Below are 13,220 nucleotides of genomic sequence, written 5' to 3'. Positions count from 1 at the left end.
CTTACTTGGTCTCTTTCCCCACTAAGTAGAAGCCTACACTTTCGTCTTGTTCTTGCTGTAAATGTATTTGAAGAGCCTCTTATTACCTTTTATGTCCCTTATTAGCTGTAACTTGTTTTGTGCTTTAACTTTTCAGAATTTGTTCGTACTTGCTTGTGCTATTCTTTTGAACTCCTGAGCAATTTGTCCATGTTTTCACTTTTTGTAAGATTCCTTTTTGATTTTTCAGGTCATAAAAGAGCTCCTAATGGAGACACATTGGCCTCTTACTATTCTTCCTATCTTCCTTTGCATCAGGATAGTTTGCCATTCTGCCTTTAATGTTGTGACCTCTAGAAGTTGCCAACTCTCCTGTATCCCTTAGATTTTCTTCCCATGGGACCCTGCCTTCCAGTTCTCTGTATTTGTCAGTCGTCTTTTTGAAGTCCACAGTTCTTATTCTGCTGCTCTCACTCATTCCTTTCCATAGAATCATGAAATCTATCATTTCATGATCACTTTCATCCATGTGGGCATCCCACCAAGTCTCCGTGATGCCAATTAAATAATAATTTAGCTTAGATACTAGTACTATGCCATGATTTGTTTTAAATGTTGTTGTGAAAAACAACAAAATTTTTTAAATCAACATTTGATATTTTGTTAGAAAACTGAATTTGATACTCTTGTAAGTCTGACCCTGACTTTGTTAACACAAATAAAACCAGTGTCCTATTTCCAGTGCTAGCACTTCAGATCCTCCAACAGCAAACATTAAGCCAACACCTGTTGTGTCAACTCCAAGTAAAGTGACTGCTACTGCCATACCCGGGAGTAAATCTACTCCAAGAGCAAGTATCCGTCCAATGGTTACTCCTGCTACAGTTACAAATCCAACCACTACTCCAACAGCTACAGTTATGCCTACAACACAGGTGGAAACCCAAGAAGGTAAGTGTACTAAATAAAGGGCAACTATCTAAATTAAAATAACCTTAAAGGGGCTCCTTTACCTTGAAATCTAATCAATTTCAGGGTTAAATATAACTTCTGGTATTCTACCTGACCTTGAATCCCCTTGCTAATTTTTTTGTGCTTTTACAGTTTTTATACCTTTAAATCGGTTAACAGGCTATACATGAGAAACATTAAATCTTACTATCCACTGCTTTCTCAAGTGAAAAGTAATGTGAACTGTACTAGATAATTATAAGCAAATTAAAATATGCTACCATTTGCTTTCCAGCTATGCAGTCAGAAGGACCAGTAGAGCATGTTCCGGTCTTTGGAAGCACAAGTGGATCTGTACGCTCCACCAGTCCTAATGTCCAGACATCTCTCTCTCAACCCATCTTAACTGTTCAGCAACAGACTCAAGCTACAGCTTTTGTGCAGCCCACTCAGCAAAGTCATCCTCAGATTGAGCCAGCAACTCAAGAGCCACCCCCCACCATTGTAGACGTCGTACAGAGCTCACAGATAGAAAGGCCCTCCACTTCCACAGCAGTGTTTGGTACAGGTTGGTTTCATTCTCTAAATAAATATACAGGGCCTAATCTCATGGTGTGCCCAAACCACTACAGATCCTCATTGAATCAGGCCATAATGCATATAATAGCAGCTGATGGCTTCGTGCTCAAATTGTGGGGTAGGCTTTCAAAAAGACTGAGCTCTGGCCTACCTTCTTGCACCTGCCAAAGTGTTACCTTTTAAAAAATGTGACCTAGCACACTTCTAAACGGTATCCTAGCTGAAACAAGAAGTGAATGTTCACATGTCTATTCAAACTAATGCTGGATGTTAAATCTTGTTTGCTCCAGAAGAAAGCAGGATCTCCCCTCATTCGCTTCTCAATTTCCTCAATCTTGCTTTGGTATGAAGATTCAGAATTTAATATAAAGGTTTGTGTCTAAACTTTATAAATGACTACTGTAGGAAAGCAAACTAAATCAACTGAACTGAACATATATTCTGTGATTGTACCTGTACTTTCTTCAAACCCCCCATCTAGGCCTTAGATGGCAATATAAAAAAAAATTAGATCTTACTGCTGCATTGAGCATCTGTCATTATAGATGCTTCTGTTATTTGCAAAATTTACCCCCAAAATTACCCATTGTAACTATTTTTAATTGTCTTTGCTGCTATGCACGGAAATGTTAGCGACCACGTTCTGTCAGGAACAAGACTACTGAAAAACAAACAAAAAAGCTGAAGCAAATCTGGGTTCTGGTGGAGTTTGAATAGGGGCCAGTTTCACAGAGGGAGGCCTGCAGCTCAGAAAGCTCTGCTGCCAGCACTAGTGTGTTCATCCCCAGGAGCGAACAGCAAGACGCTCCTATCCAGTCCCAAGTGCCATGGTTGAGTATAGAGCAAGAGGCAGTCCCTCAGAGAAAAATCTGAAATCATCTGGCTTTCTGCCAGTTTCCTAAACCCTTTTTGTGTGCCATAATGCTCTTTAAAATAACACCCAGGGCTGTTTCAAGTTTCAGCTACCCCAAGTTCTTCCTTGCCCAAGCGTCCACGAGAGGAGGAAGAGGATAGCACAGTAGAAAACTCGGAACAAATTTCAGAGGAAACAGTGGATATACCTCTTCCAAAGAAACTGAGAAGCGTACAGAGAGTTGGACCTGAGGTTTGTAAGAAGGGAAAATACTTCCAGTGAATAATTTTACCCTGCCCAGAATTTGAGATTGGAATAAGCTTTTGACAAGGATCCTGTTTCAAAAGCTTTTAAAATTCTGTTGCTGGCAAAGTCAGGGACCTTTTGTGAAAATGATAATTGACAAACTCTTTTTCCTGTGGTTCTCAACCAGGGATCCAAGGAGACCGAGAGCAGATTTCAGGGGGTCTGACAAGCAGGGCTGGCATTAGACTTGCTGGGGCCCAAGGCACAAAGCTGAATCCCCACCACTTGGGGCTGAAGCTGAAGCCTGAGCAACAGCTTCATAGGGGCCCCAGGCAATTGCCCTGCTTGCTACTTCCTAACGCCGCCCCTGGCTTTTATATGCAGAAAACCAGTTTTTGTGGCACAGGTGGGCCATGGAGTTTTTATAGCATGTTGGGGGGCGGGCTCAGAAAGAAAAAGATTGCAAACCCCTGCTCTATACCATTAGAATAGGCTACACCTTGAACTTCCAAATAAAGCAAAAGTTATAGCATTTAATGGCAGGGGCTTTGTGTTAAAGAGTAGAATTTTTATTAGTTTAAGGAAAACACTGTTAATTTGAAATCCATGCAGTTGAGCTTAGCAGTATTTTGAATACGCCTTGAAAGGAATGAGGTGGGTGTCAGGAAGGCAGGAGATGCAGAAATTGAAAATGAGAAATAAGGCTGTGGGCAAGAGTTTTAGCAGTGTGGATAGAGAGAAGGCCAGGTCTTTGAGTTATGGAGAAAGAAGCAGCAATAATATTTGGACATGGTCTGGATATTCAGATGTAGAGAGAAAATGGAATCTCATATGACACTATGAGGAGATGTCAGAAAAGCAGAAATATGAGATTGGATGGAGAGAGGCTAGTCAACAGTCACAAGATAGGTATTGTTCATTGATGTAGAAACGGTAGTTGTCTGTCTGACTGGCGCTCTCACTATGAAAAATACATGCTTTTTCAGGAGGAAGTCACGGCAGAAGAAAGCACTGACGGTGAGGTAGAAACTCAAATTTACAATCAAGATTCTCAAGACTCCATTGGAGAAGTAAGCAAAAAAAAAAAATCTTAATTTTAATTGTAGCATGAACAGCCCTTCCCTGCAAATACCACTTTTGTATTTTAACAATTGCGGAAGTTAGCATTGTATATCAATCTAGTCGCTATTAGAAAAGCGTCCGTTGATGGTAACATCTTTGTGAAATGTCAGTCATAATTTAGAGATTTGTAATGGAAATCAGTTTGTATAGATTATAACAATTTTTAGGGCTAGAAGTTTCGTTCAGTGTATATTTAATTTTGATTGCGATTTTCACATACCTCCATAGATAGTAGTTGGCATGTGTATATATAACTTCACATTTTCAAAGAACTCACTCACTCATGCCCTTCACCCCAATCAGGGTATGGGCCGCCAACCACAGATCTCCAGAGTCCTCTATCCTAGGCCATTTGCTGTAGGTGGTTCCAGGTATAGCCCGTTTTTATGCTATCAGCCTGAAGGTCGCATCACCAGGTGTTTCTTGGACGGCCTCTTTTCCGCTTGCCTTGGGGGTTCCACCGCAATGCCTGCCTAGTGATGTTGGTTGGCTGCTTGCGTACATAGTGTGTGTCCTATCCAGCCCCACCTTCTCCTTCTAATTTCTTCCTCTGCTGGAAGTTGACGGGTCCTCTCCAAGAGGTAGATGTTGCTGATGGTGTCTGGCCAGCAGATCTGGAGAATTCTTCTAAGGCAACTATTTATGAAGGTCTGGATCTTCCTGGTGGTTTTTCAGTTGTCCTCCAGGTTTCAGCTCCATACAATAAGACTGATTTCACGTTGGAATTGAACAGTTTAATCTTTGTTGCCAAAGACAGCTCTCTGGAGCTCCAGATGTTCTTGAGCTGTAAGAAAGCTGCTCTTGCCTTACTGATCCTTGCTTTTGATGTCTGTGTCCGTGCCACCCTGTTGGTCGATGATGCTGCCTAGGTAGGTGAAGGACTGCACTTATTCCAGAGGGCTTCCATTCAGTGTGACGGAGTCATTACTGATGGAGTTAATCTTGAGGATCTTGGTCTTGTCCTTGTGGATGTTGAGGCCAACCTGTGATGATGTGGCTGCCACTACGTTAGTCTTCTCTTGCATCTGCTGTTTGCTATGCGAAAGGAGTGCAAAGTCGTTGGCAAAGTCCAGGTCATCAAGCTGGGTCCACAACGTCCACTGGATTCCGTTCCTGAGCTCATAAGTGGATGTCTTCATAATCCAATCAATGACAAGGAGAAAGAGAAATGATGACAACAAATATCCTTGTCTGACTCCGGTTTGCACCTGGAAGCTGTTTGTAAGCTGCCCTCCATGGATCACTCTACAGCATATGCCGTCATACAAGTTCTTAATCAAGTTAACCACCTTTACTGTGATGCCATAGTGCCGAAGGAGCTTCCAGAGAGTCTCTCAATCCACGCTATCAAATGCTTTCTCATAGTCAACAAAGTTGATGTACAACGAGGAGTTCCATTCCATAGACTGCTTGACTATGATGCAGAGCGTTGCTATCTAGGCCGTGCATGATCTATTTTGCTGGAAACCTGCCTGCTCATCTCGTAGCTGTGGATCGACGGCATCCTTCATTCTCTCTAAGAGAACTTTGTTGAAGATCTTCCCTGGCACCGACAGAAGTGTGATTCCTCTGTAGTTGGCACAATTTCTGAGGTCTCCTTTCTTGGGGATTTTAATAAGGTATCCCTCTTTCCAGTCTGCCGGAATCACTTCTTCCCATATCTTCTCAAAAAGGGGGTACAGCATTTCCACTGAAGCATCCAGATCTACTTTCAGGGCCTCTGCTGGAATATCATCAGGTCCAGCCTTCCTGTTCTTCATTATAGTGATGGATTTTCTGATCTCATCTCTGGTAGGTCTATCACAATTGATTGGAAGGTCTTCATTGGCTGGGTCAATGTCTGGTGGATTTAGTGGTGCTGGTCTATTTAGGAGTTCCTCAAAGTGCTCCGCCCATCTATTCATCTATTGTTCTATTTCTGTTATAGACTTTCCCCGCTTGTCTTTGACAGGACGTTCTGGCTTGCTGAACTTTCCACACTGTCGCTTGGTGATGTCATACAGCTGTTTCATATTATCATTGTACGCTGCCTGTTCCGCTTCTGCTGCCAGTCCATCCACATAATCTCTCTTATCCTTCCTAATATTCCTCTTCACTACTTTATGGGCTTCAGCATACTCTTCTTGCGCTTTAGCCTTTGCTGCTCTAGTCCTGCTGTTATTAACTACTGCCTTCTTCTTCTTTCTATCGTCTATCTTAGTCAAGGTCTCTGCTGTGATCCACTCTTTCTGCTGGTATTTCTTGATTCCAAGCACTTCCTGGCATGCTGACCTAAGTGTCTCTGTCACTTTCTGCCATCTTCCTCAGACCGATCCTGTAGTACTGAAAACTTATTCTTCGGCGTCAGTCCAAAATCTTCCTTGATCTTATGATCCTTCAAAAGGCTGACGTTGTACTTCGCTCTTCTATCTGACGCGTCTATCCAGTTCTTCTTCAGCTTCAGCTTCAATCTGGCCACCACTAAGTGATGGTCGGACACTATGTCTGCTCCTCTTCTAACTCTAACGTCCTGCAAAGATCTTCTGAACTTCTTACTAATACAGACATGATCGATCTGGTTTTCTGTCGTGCCTGCTGGCAATACCCAGGTACTCTTGTGGATCCGCTTGTGAGGAAAGATGCTACCTCCTATGACCAGGTTGTTAAGTGCACACAAATCTCTCTCCATTCTCACTCATCTCTCCCAGAGCATGGGTCCCCATGACTTGTTCATATCCTGTGTTGTCAGATCCAATTTTGGCATTAAAGTCTCCCATAAGGATAGTAATGTCTTTGTCTGGGAGAGTCTCTAATATTTTTTGAAATCTGTTGTAAAAATAGTCTTTGTCCCCCTCTTCACAGTCATTGGTTGGAGCATAGCACTGTACAACATTCATCTTAATCCTCTTCATTTTAGTTCTGAAGGATGCTGTGATAATCCTGGAACCATGTGCCTCCCAACCAATCAGTGCTCTCTGTGCCTGCTTGGACAACATGAAGCCTACTCCCTGTGTGTGGGGTGCGTCACTCTCTTCATGTCTGGAATACAGCAACAGCTCTCCTGTCAACAATCGTCTCTGTCCAGCTTGCGTCCATCTTGTCTCGCTAATGCCTAGTAGGGTCAGATTGTTGTTCCTCATCTCTGCTGCGACCTGCGCCGTCTTTCTTGACTCGTACATGGTCCTCACGTTCCATGTACCGATGGTAATCCTCCTAGTTGCAAGAAGGGTAATCGGCTTAGTGGCTTCCTCACGACTTTCACCACCCAGCGTCATGCGTCTTCGAGTTGAAGGCCCTTTTTTTTCCAGGCTAAAAGTCTCTGTTATCTCTATTGTTGGCGTTTCTGTAGCAAATTAATTTTTTACGGGGTGGAGTTGCTAGCCCCATGCCCAACCCTCCTCCTTTATCCTGACTTGGGACAGGCAGATGGCCCCAAAGGAGACTCTGGTGGAGTTTTCAAAGAACTATATAAACATTAAGTACTGCCACTGAATTATGTAATAATTTTACTTTTGGGGGAAACTGAGAGATAAGGATTAAAGGAGTCACATCAGAGCCAGGATTGGAGTTTGTGAGTTCTAAATTCTTAAATTTCTTGCTTTGTTCCTGCAGATTACACTGCTTTTTTTCATTTTTTTTGGCTTTATGTTGCAGAAAGATTCTGTGACAAATAATTGAGCATGTTTCAATCAGCAAGGAACTGGGCAGGGAGTCACAAAAGGGTATAGGCAGTGAAGACAATGTCATTAGTTCTGTTCAGTACCTTAGACTTTCCTTTGTATTTATTTAAAGACAGATTCCTTGTCATCTCACCACCAGTTTGACATACTACTCTTTTGCATGTTGATGGGCTCCTCTAACAGAGCTGTTGTAATTGATTTGGCCAGTTCTCCTTTCTCCCAGCTGTATGTGTATTAGGGCAAACCAGAGTACATTACACATATGCTACCAGCGAGGCTCTCTTTACATATTCTCTGGGCACTTCTCCTTATTCAGGCACTATGCCCAGATTGTCCCAGAATGCATCAATACAAATATAATTGCCATCTTTGGTAGGTGTGAATTCATGTTGTAGCATAGTTTGTGGACCCAGCAAAAAGCTACTGCGTGGACACAACAAAAATGTGGATGTTGCAACCAGTTAAGATGAGTGTCACAAACAGATTACAACAACACAGCTGTAGTGTAGAGTGGACCCAAATCTGATCTAGGTTCTGAACCACAAGTGGTGACACAGCTGCTTTTAGCTGCACTCATGGAGGGCTTTAAAAGTTAAATGGAATTGGAAATTGACTTAATCTCTCCTGTGGCAAACATTTTTAAAAACACATATATGAAGTATCACTTTTATTTTAGTAACTTTCCTTTATATTTGAAAGGGGGTCACCCAGGGAGAGTACGCTCCCATGGAAGACAGTGAAGAAACATCTCAGTCCCTCCCAATAGATCTTGGACCTCTTCAGTCCGATCAACAGAATACCTCATCGTCCCAGGATGGCCAGTCCAAGAGAGATGATGTCATTGTGATTGACAGCGATGACGAAGAGGATGATGATGAGGAAAATGAAGGCGAGCAAGAAGTATGTCTGGCTTATTTGTAGTTTGTGATCCTCAATATCTTTGTGCAAATAAACAGCTCATCCTGTAGGTGGCTGCCAAAAAGCAATTAAATTGTTTTGTTTTGTTTTTTTCTTTGTAAAGACGAACTCACAATTTACAAACTTCTGCTGTTTAACAATAAACATAGAAAAGCATATGCACTCTTAGAAGTTCTGCGCATCCATTTACCTGGCCTGAGCAGAATTAAAACGATACATTTTCTCATTGATGCAGGAAAAACTAAGCACACAATTCCTGTTAATAGGAATTCTGCACTTATTCATACAGCTGGACATTTAAATTTATTCACTCAACTCAGCTTGATTTTTTGAACTGTTGTGAAGTTGACTGAAGCACTCATTTATATAATGAAATGTCTCTGCTAGCCAGGTTGTGGAGAGGTTTTCAGCACAGAAATAAGTTTGAAGTAGCTTTTAAAAAAAAATTCCTATCCTTAAGTGAAATCCTCAGTATTTCTTGCTTCACAAAAAAAAAAAAAAAAAAAAAAATCAACCAATCCCCAGAATATATCACACTGACATTACCAAATACCTTGAGTTTTTCTGTTATTAACGTAACTTATTTATACAGGTTAAACCCGTCTAGTCCGGCACCCTCGGGACCTGACCGGTGCCGAACCAGAGAATTTGCTGAACCACAGGAGGTCAATGCAGAGTGCCAGTGGGTCTCCATAGGCGTGAGAAGTAGAGGTGGGGGGGGGAGTGGATGCTGCAGCACCCCAGGCTTTGCACCTAACATGGCCCCCTGCCCGGGTGCCCCACTGCCACCTGCCGTCCCGGCCACTGGCCCCCCCGCCTGGGAGTTCCGATGCCGGCCCTAGGTCCCAGCCATTGGCCCCCCTGCCTGGGGTCCCAGCCGCCGGCCCCAGTTCCTCCTCTTCCCTCCTGGAGTTTGAACGCTGCAAATCAGCTGTTTGTGGTACTCCGGAAGCGCTGGGAGGGAGGAGGTGGACTTGGTAAGTGCTGGGCCGCCGGCGCACGAGAGGCGTGGGGAGAGGGGGGAGCTTTGCACCGGTGGATGTGCCACACCACTAATTTTTCCCCATGGGTGCTCCAGCCCCGGAGCACCCACTAAGTCGGCGCCTATGCCAAACCATGGATGTTGCCAGACCAGGGAGTGCCGGATTAGCGAGGTTCAACCTGATCCCCTGAGACTCCAGTTAGGATCCCAGCCTCATTATGCCAGATCTTGTACAAACATATACAATGACACAATCTGTAACCCAAGAGAACTAGCTTAAAGCAGGCGTATTTTAATTAGTCACTATATAAACTTTTTCATGCGTCTCTGTCACTGCACATTACTCCAGATGACAATCAAATTTTTCACTTGACCTACTACATTTGAAGTTTGTATATGCCTAAAAATGAATTCTGAACATCTCTAGAAAGAGACCTTCAGAGAAAATCTATCTGTTCATTGCACACTACAAAATGATTTAGCCATTCTCTAAAATGGCTATAATGATACTAACCTCCTTTGTAAAGGGCTTTGAGATCTATAGATGAAAAGTACTATATAAGAGCTAGATATTATCCTTTTGGGCTTTTCCTAAAGCTGTGTTATGCTACATTTGTAGGATTATGAAGATGAGGAAGAGGAGGATGAAGATGATGATGAAGATACAGGAATGGGGGATGAAGGTGATGACAGTAATGAAGGAACTGGGAGTGCTGATGGCAATGATGGATATGAAGCAGATGATGCTGAGGTAAGAGTAGCAACCTTTTGTAAACATATGAGATCTCTTGAGGTAATTGTGATGTTACAGCTTGTTCCTATTGTAATCCACATGTTGAGAAAGGAAAACCTTAATTTGAACTGATCCAAGTAAATTGGATTTTGTGGTTAGGTGATAAATATAGTTCATGTTGCAACTGGTTTTCTTCTTCAGTAAAAAACTTTTCAATGTGTGGAAAGGTTGGATAATACAAAGTACAGGACACAGCATAAGCTTTATAATACTAGAATATGGTAGCTGTGAAGCTAGCCAAGTGTAACTCTTAACAACAAATGTTTATTAGTTGAAACATTGAATAAATGATATTTTGATAGGTTTTAAAACTTGTGTAAATGTATACATGGTTGTTCTTTACAACTATGTACGGTATATAAAATCTCTTAAGTTTTCATCTTTTCTATATGAGCTTTTTCTGTTCTCTTTCAATTATTGGCCTGGGTGGAGTTTTGCACTGAATCACTGTTTTATGTATTTTTAGGGTGCTGATGGTACAGATCCTTGTACAGAAACTGAAGAGAGCATGGGAGGTGGAGAAAGCAACCAGAGAGCAGCAGACTCTCAAAACAGTGGTACAATTAATCTGTGCTATCTCTAAAGTCTCTGGTTATGAGGGGGGACGTGTGCAAGCATTTTGAGCTCTTTCTGTTAAAACATGTATTTTTGAATTTGAGGTGGAAAAGAGAGATTTACTGGAGCACACTTTGGGGTGTGCTCCAGTAAAATTCTATAAGCTAACTAGCACTGGGTATATTCAATATTTGTATGGAAAACATTACTTGCAGAAAGAGCTGTTGATGATTCAGTAGATGATCCTCTTCCCTCTGAGTCATTGGTGAACAGTTGCCTATCATTGTGCTAATTGTTTCTTTAACATATAGACATGCTGTCTTTCAAATGACTTTTTAAATCCGGGCACTGTTCAGTTGTCACTGTTGGTCAATTACTGCTTTTTGCACGCGTAGAAATGTCTGCTTTAGCATGTTAATCTATTTTCAGTTTTGGTGTATGTTCTGTAAGTTTTTATTGCAGCTTCATCTCAAACTACTCGTGCTTCAGGATTGATTCCATTTGGGTGATGGGTGAAGTGACCCCATATTCTTTAGAAAGTATTACAGTGTACATCAATTTTTTTAAGTTGTCGTACTTCTATCATTGCAACTAAGTACAGTAAATTAAAAAAAGTACTGCCTGAATTACTCTGGTCATAGATTTGTGGGGTACAGTGTTTTTATTGTGTGATATTTCCTTGCATTTTAGGCGAAGGAAGTACAAGTGCTGCAGAGTCCACTTTCTCCCATGAAAGTTCAAGAGAACAGCAGCCAACATCTGCCTCAGAGAGGCAGGCTCCTCGGCCACCTCAGTCACCACGCAGACCACCACATCCTCTACCTCCACGACTGACTATTCATGCTCCACCCCAGGAACTGGGACCACCAGTACAGGTAGGAAATCACTCAACGCTTTAGAAAATTAAGGAAACTACTTAATTATGTAGCTTTTTGTAAATAAGATGTTAGTCCTGTGTATTTGGTCCAACTGTATTACTTTTATATGATGTCTTACAAAAAGGAAACATACAAATATTAATTGAAACAGCTGAGCAAATTAACTTAAATTTCTCATCTCTTGAAATGTGGCAGTGATTTTACTTACTAGCTGTACAAGTGAAATGACCATTACAAGCAGTAAGGCAATAGTGATGGGTGTGTATCTTGATGGGTGTGTATCCAGCACTGTTCTAGTCAATACTTGTCAGTATTTCCACTCTAAAAGCAGTTTTTGAGCAGGCTGTAACTCAACAAGATCTGATTCAGATTTTTGTTAAATATTTTTTGCCCGGATGCAGGTGTGGCATAAGGAAACTCCCACTGTCTTCTCAGCTAACCTTTTTGTGCCCAATGCCTTGCCTTTGAGCTGTACGTGACATCTTAAGATTCTACAGAATTTTAAGCTTTCACTTAAAAAAAAAAAAAGTCTTATTGTTATGGTTGCAAAAAGATGTGATTGTGAGCTTATTCTTTACAGTCCCCTTGTTCTGAGAGGTGTGCATTGTTCCAGTTTATTTCTATGGGGTGTTTATCTCTGAACCCTAGTGATAGATTACATGTCAACATTAACTATTCCACTTTACCAGAAACTTCAGCTAGCATGCTTATATTTCATGGTTGGACCTAACAGTGGGTAAGGAAGGTTGGAAAGCGGCTGTTTTTAAAAGCATAGTGCTACACAGATGAGTCCTGCAGTGTCAGGGGATCTCTCCTTGACTCTCAGTGTATGAGCCCGCCCCATGTATGAGGTGTGGAAAATGTTGCAGCTAGTGAGGACAGAGACAATGATTTTCCCTGTACTTTCGTCCTCTCTTGAAAATCAGGGTTCTTTTCCTCAGTGTAGCCGGATGGGGAGCTGAATTGGAAGCACAAATTGCAGAGTGGGAAGAGGAGCAAGGCCTGTGCTCAGCTAGGTACATGTAACAACACCTGCCAAATTTCAAATCATCTCTGCCCCAAGAAAGAACAGATAGAAAAGAAGAATAGAGAAAAAATAAAGATAAAAAAAACAAAAAGTGCAGAGAGAAAAAAGGTAGCACACAAAGGAGGATGGGATAAAAGAGGTGGGATAGATGGGAGAATGGGGAAAGAATGGAGAAAGAAGACAAAGACCAGAAACCACATTGATCACGGTTGGACGTTGAAGCTAGACAAAAATTCAGGCTGGAAATAAGGCATACATTTTTAATAAGAGCAATTCATCATTGGAACCATTTACCAAAAGTTGTGATGGAGTCTCCATCACTGGCAATTTTTAAAACAAGATTTAATTTTTGTAAGAGAGATGCTTTAGGAATTATTTTGGGGAAATTCTGTGGCCTGAATCTGTATGGGACCTTGCATACTTTATTACACCGAGAAATGTTGAATGCAGCTGTGTCAGTAGGCTTCTACTCCGTCTGCCTTGACTAGGTCTCATTGAGAGTTGGTCTGCACTGCTGCTTAATTGGTTTGAGAATTTAAGTGGTGAGCTATGCTGAGCATGCTTCCTCCACAGTACAGTGAGCACCAAGAGAGAGTGGAAGAATGAATGCCAGAAGTTTTGACAGTTCCGTGCTCAGAACTTGAAATTTTTTAAGTTTTTTAGGAAAAAAATTAAACT

General features: G+C 41.8%; 1 protein-coding gene across 2 annotated transcripts in view; it reads left to right on the top strand.

Annotated features, from left to right (window-relative positions):
* Nucleotides 1-13,220, top strand: part of TPR (translocated promoter region, nuclear basket protein) — an 82,269-nt gene that overhangs the window by 55,837 nt on the left and 13,212 nt on the right. For both annotated transcript variants that reach the window (XM_034778418.1, XM_034778419.1), the window contains exons 36-43: nucleotides 722-930; nucleotides 1,226-1,498; nucleotides 2,466-2,614; nucleotides 3,595-3,678; nucleotides 8,089-8,289; nucleotides 9,909-10,040; nucleotides 10,549-10,639; nucleotides 11,328-11,512. In XM_034778418.1, coding sequence (XP_034634309.1) covers nucleotides 722-930; nucleotides 1,226-1,498; nucleotides 2,466-2,614; nucleotides 3,595-3,678; nucleotides 8,089-8,289; nucleotides 9,909-10,040; nucleotides 10,549-10,639; nucleotides 11,328-11,512 — 1,324 coding nt within the window. The remainder of the gene's footprint in view (nucleotides 1-721; nucleotides 931-1,225; nucleotides 1,499-2,465; nucleotides 2,615-3,594; nucleotides 3,679-8,088; nucleotides 8,290-9,908; nucleotides 10,041-10,548; nucleotides 10,640-11,327; nucleotides 11,513-13,220) is intronic.

This window comes from Trachemys scripta, chromosome 8, assembly GCF_013100865.1.
Source record: "Trachemys scripta elegans isolate TJP31775 chromosome 8, CAS_Tse_1.0, whole genome shotgun sequence".
Taxonomy (NCBI): Eukaryota; Metazoa; Chordata; order Testudines; family Emydidae; genus Trachemys; species Trachemys scripta.
The sequence above is the reverse complement of the archived record's forward strand: the minus strand, read 5'-3'. Positions and strand labels throughout refer to the sequence as shown.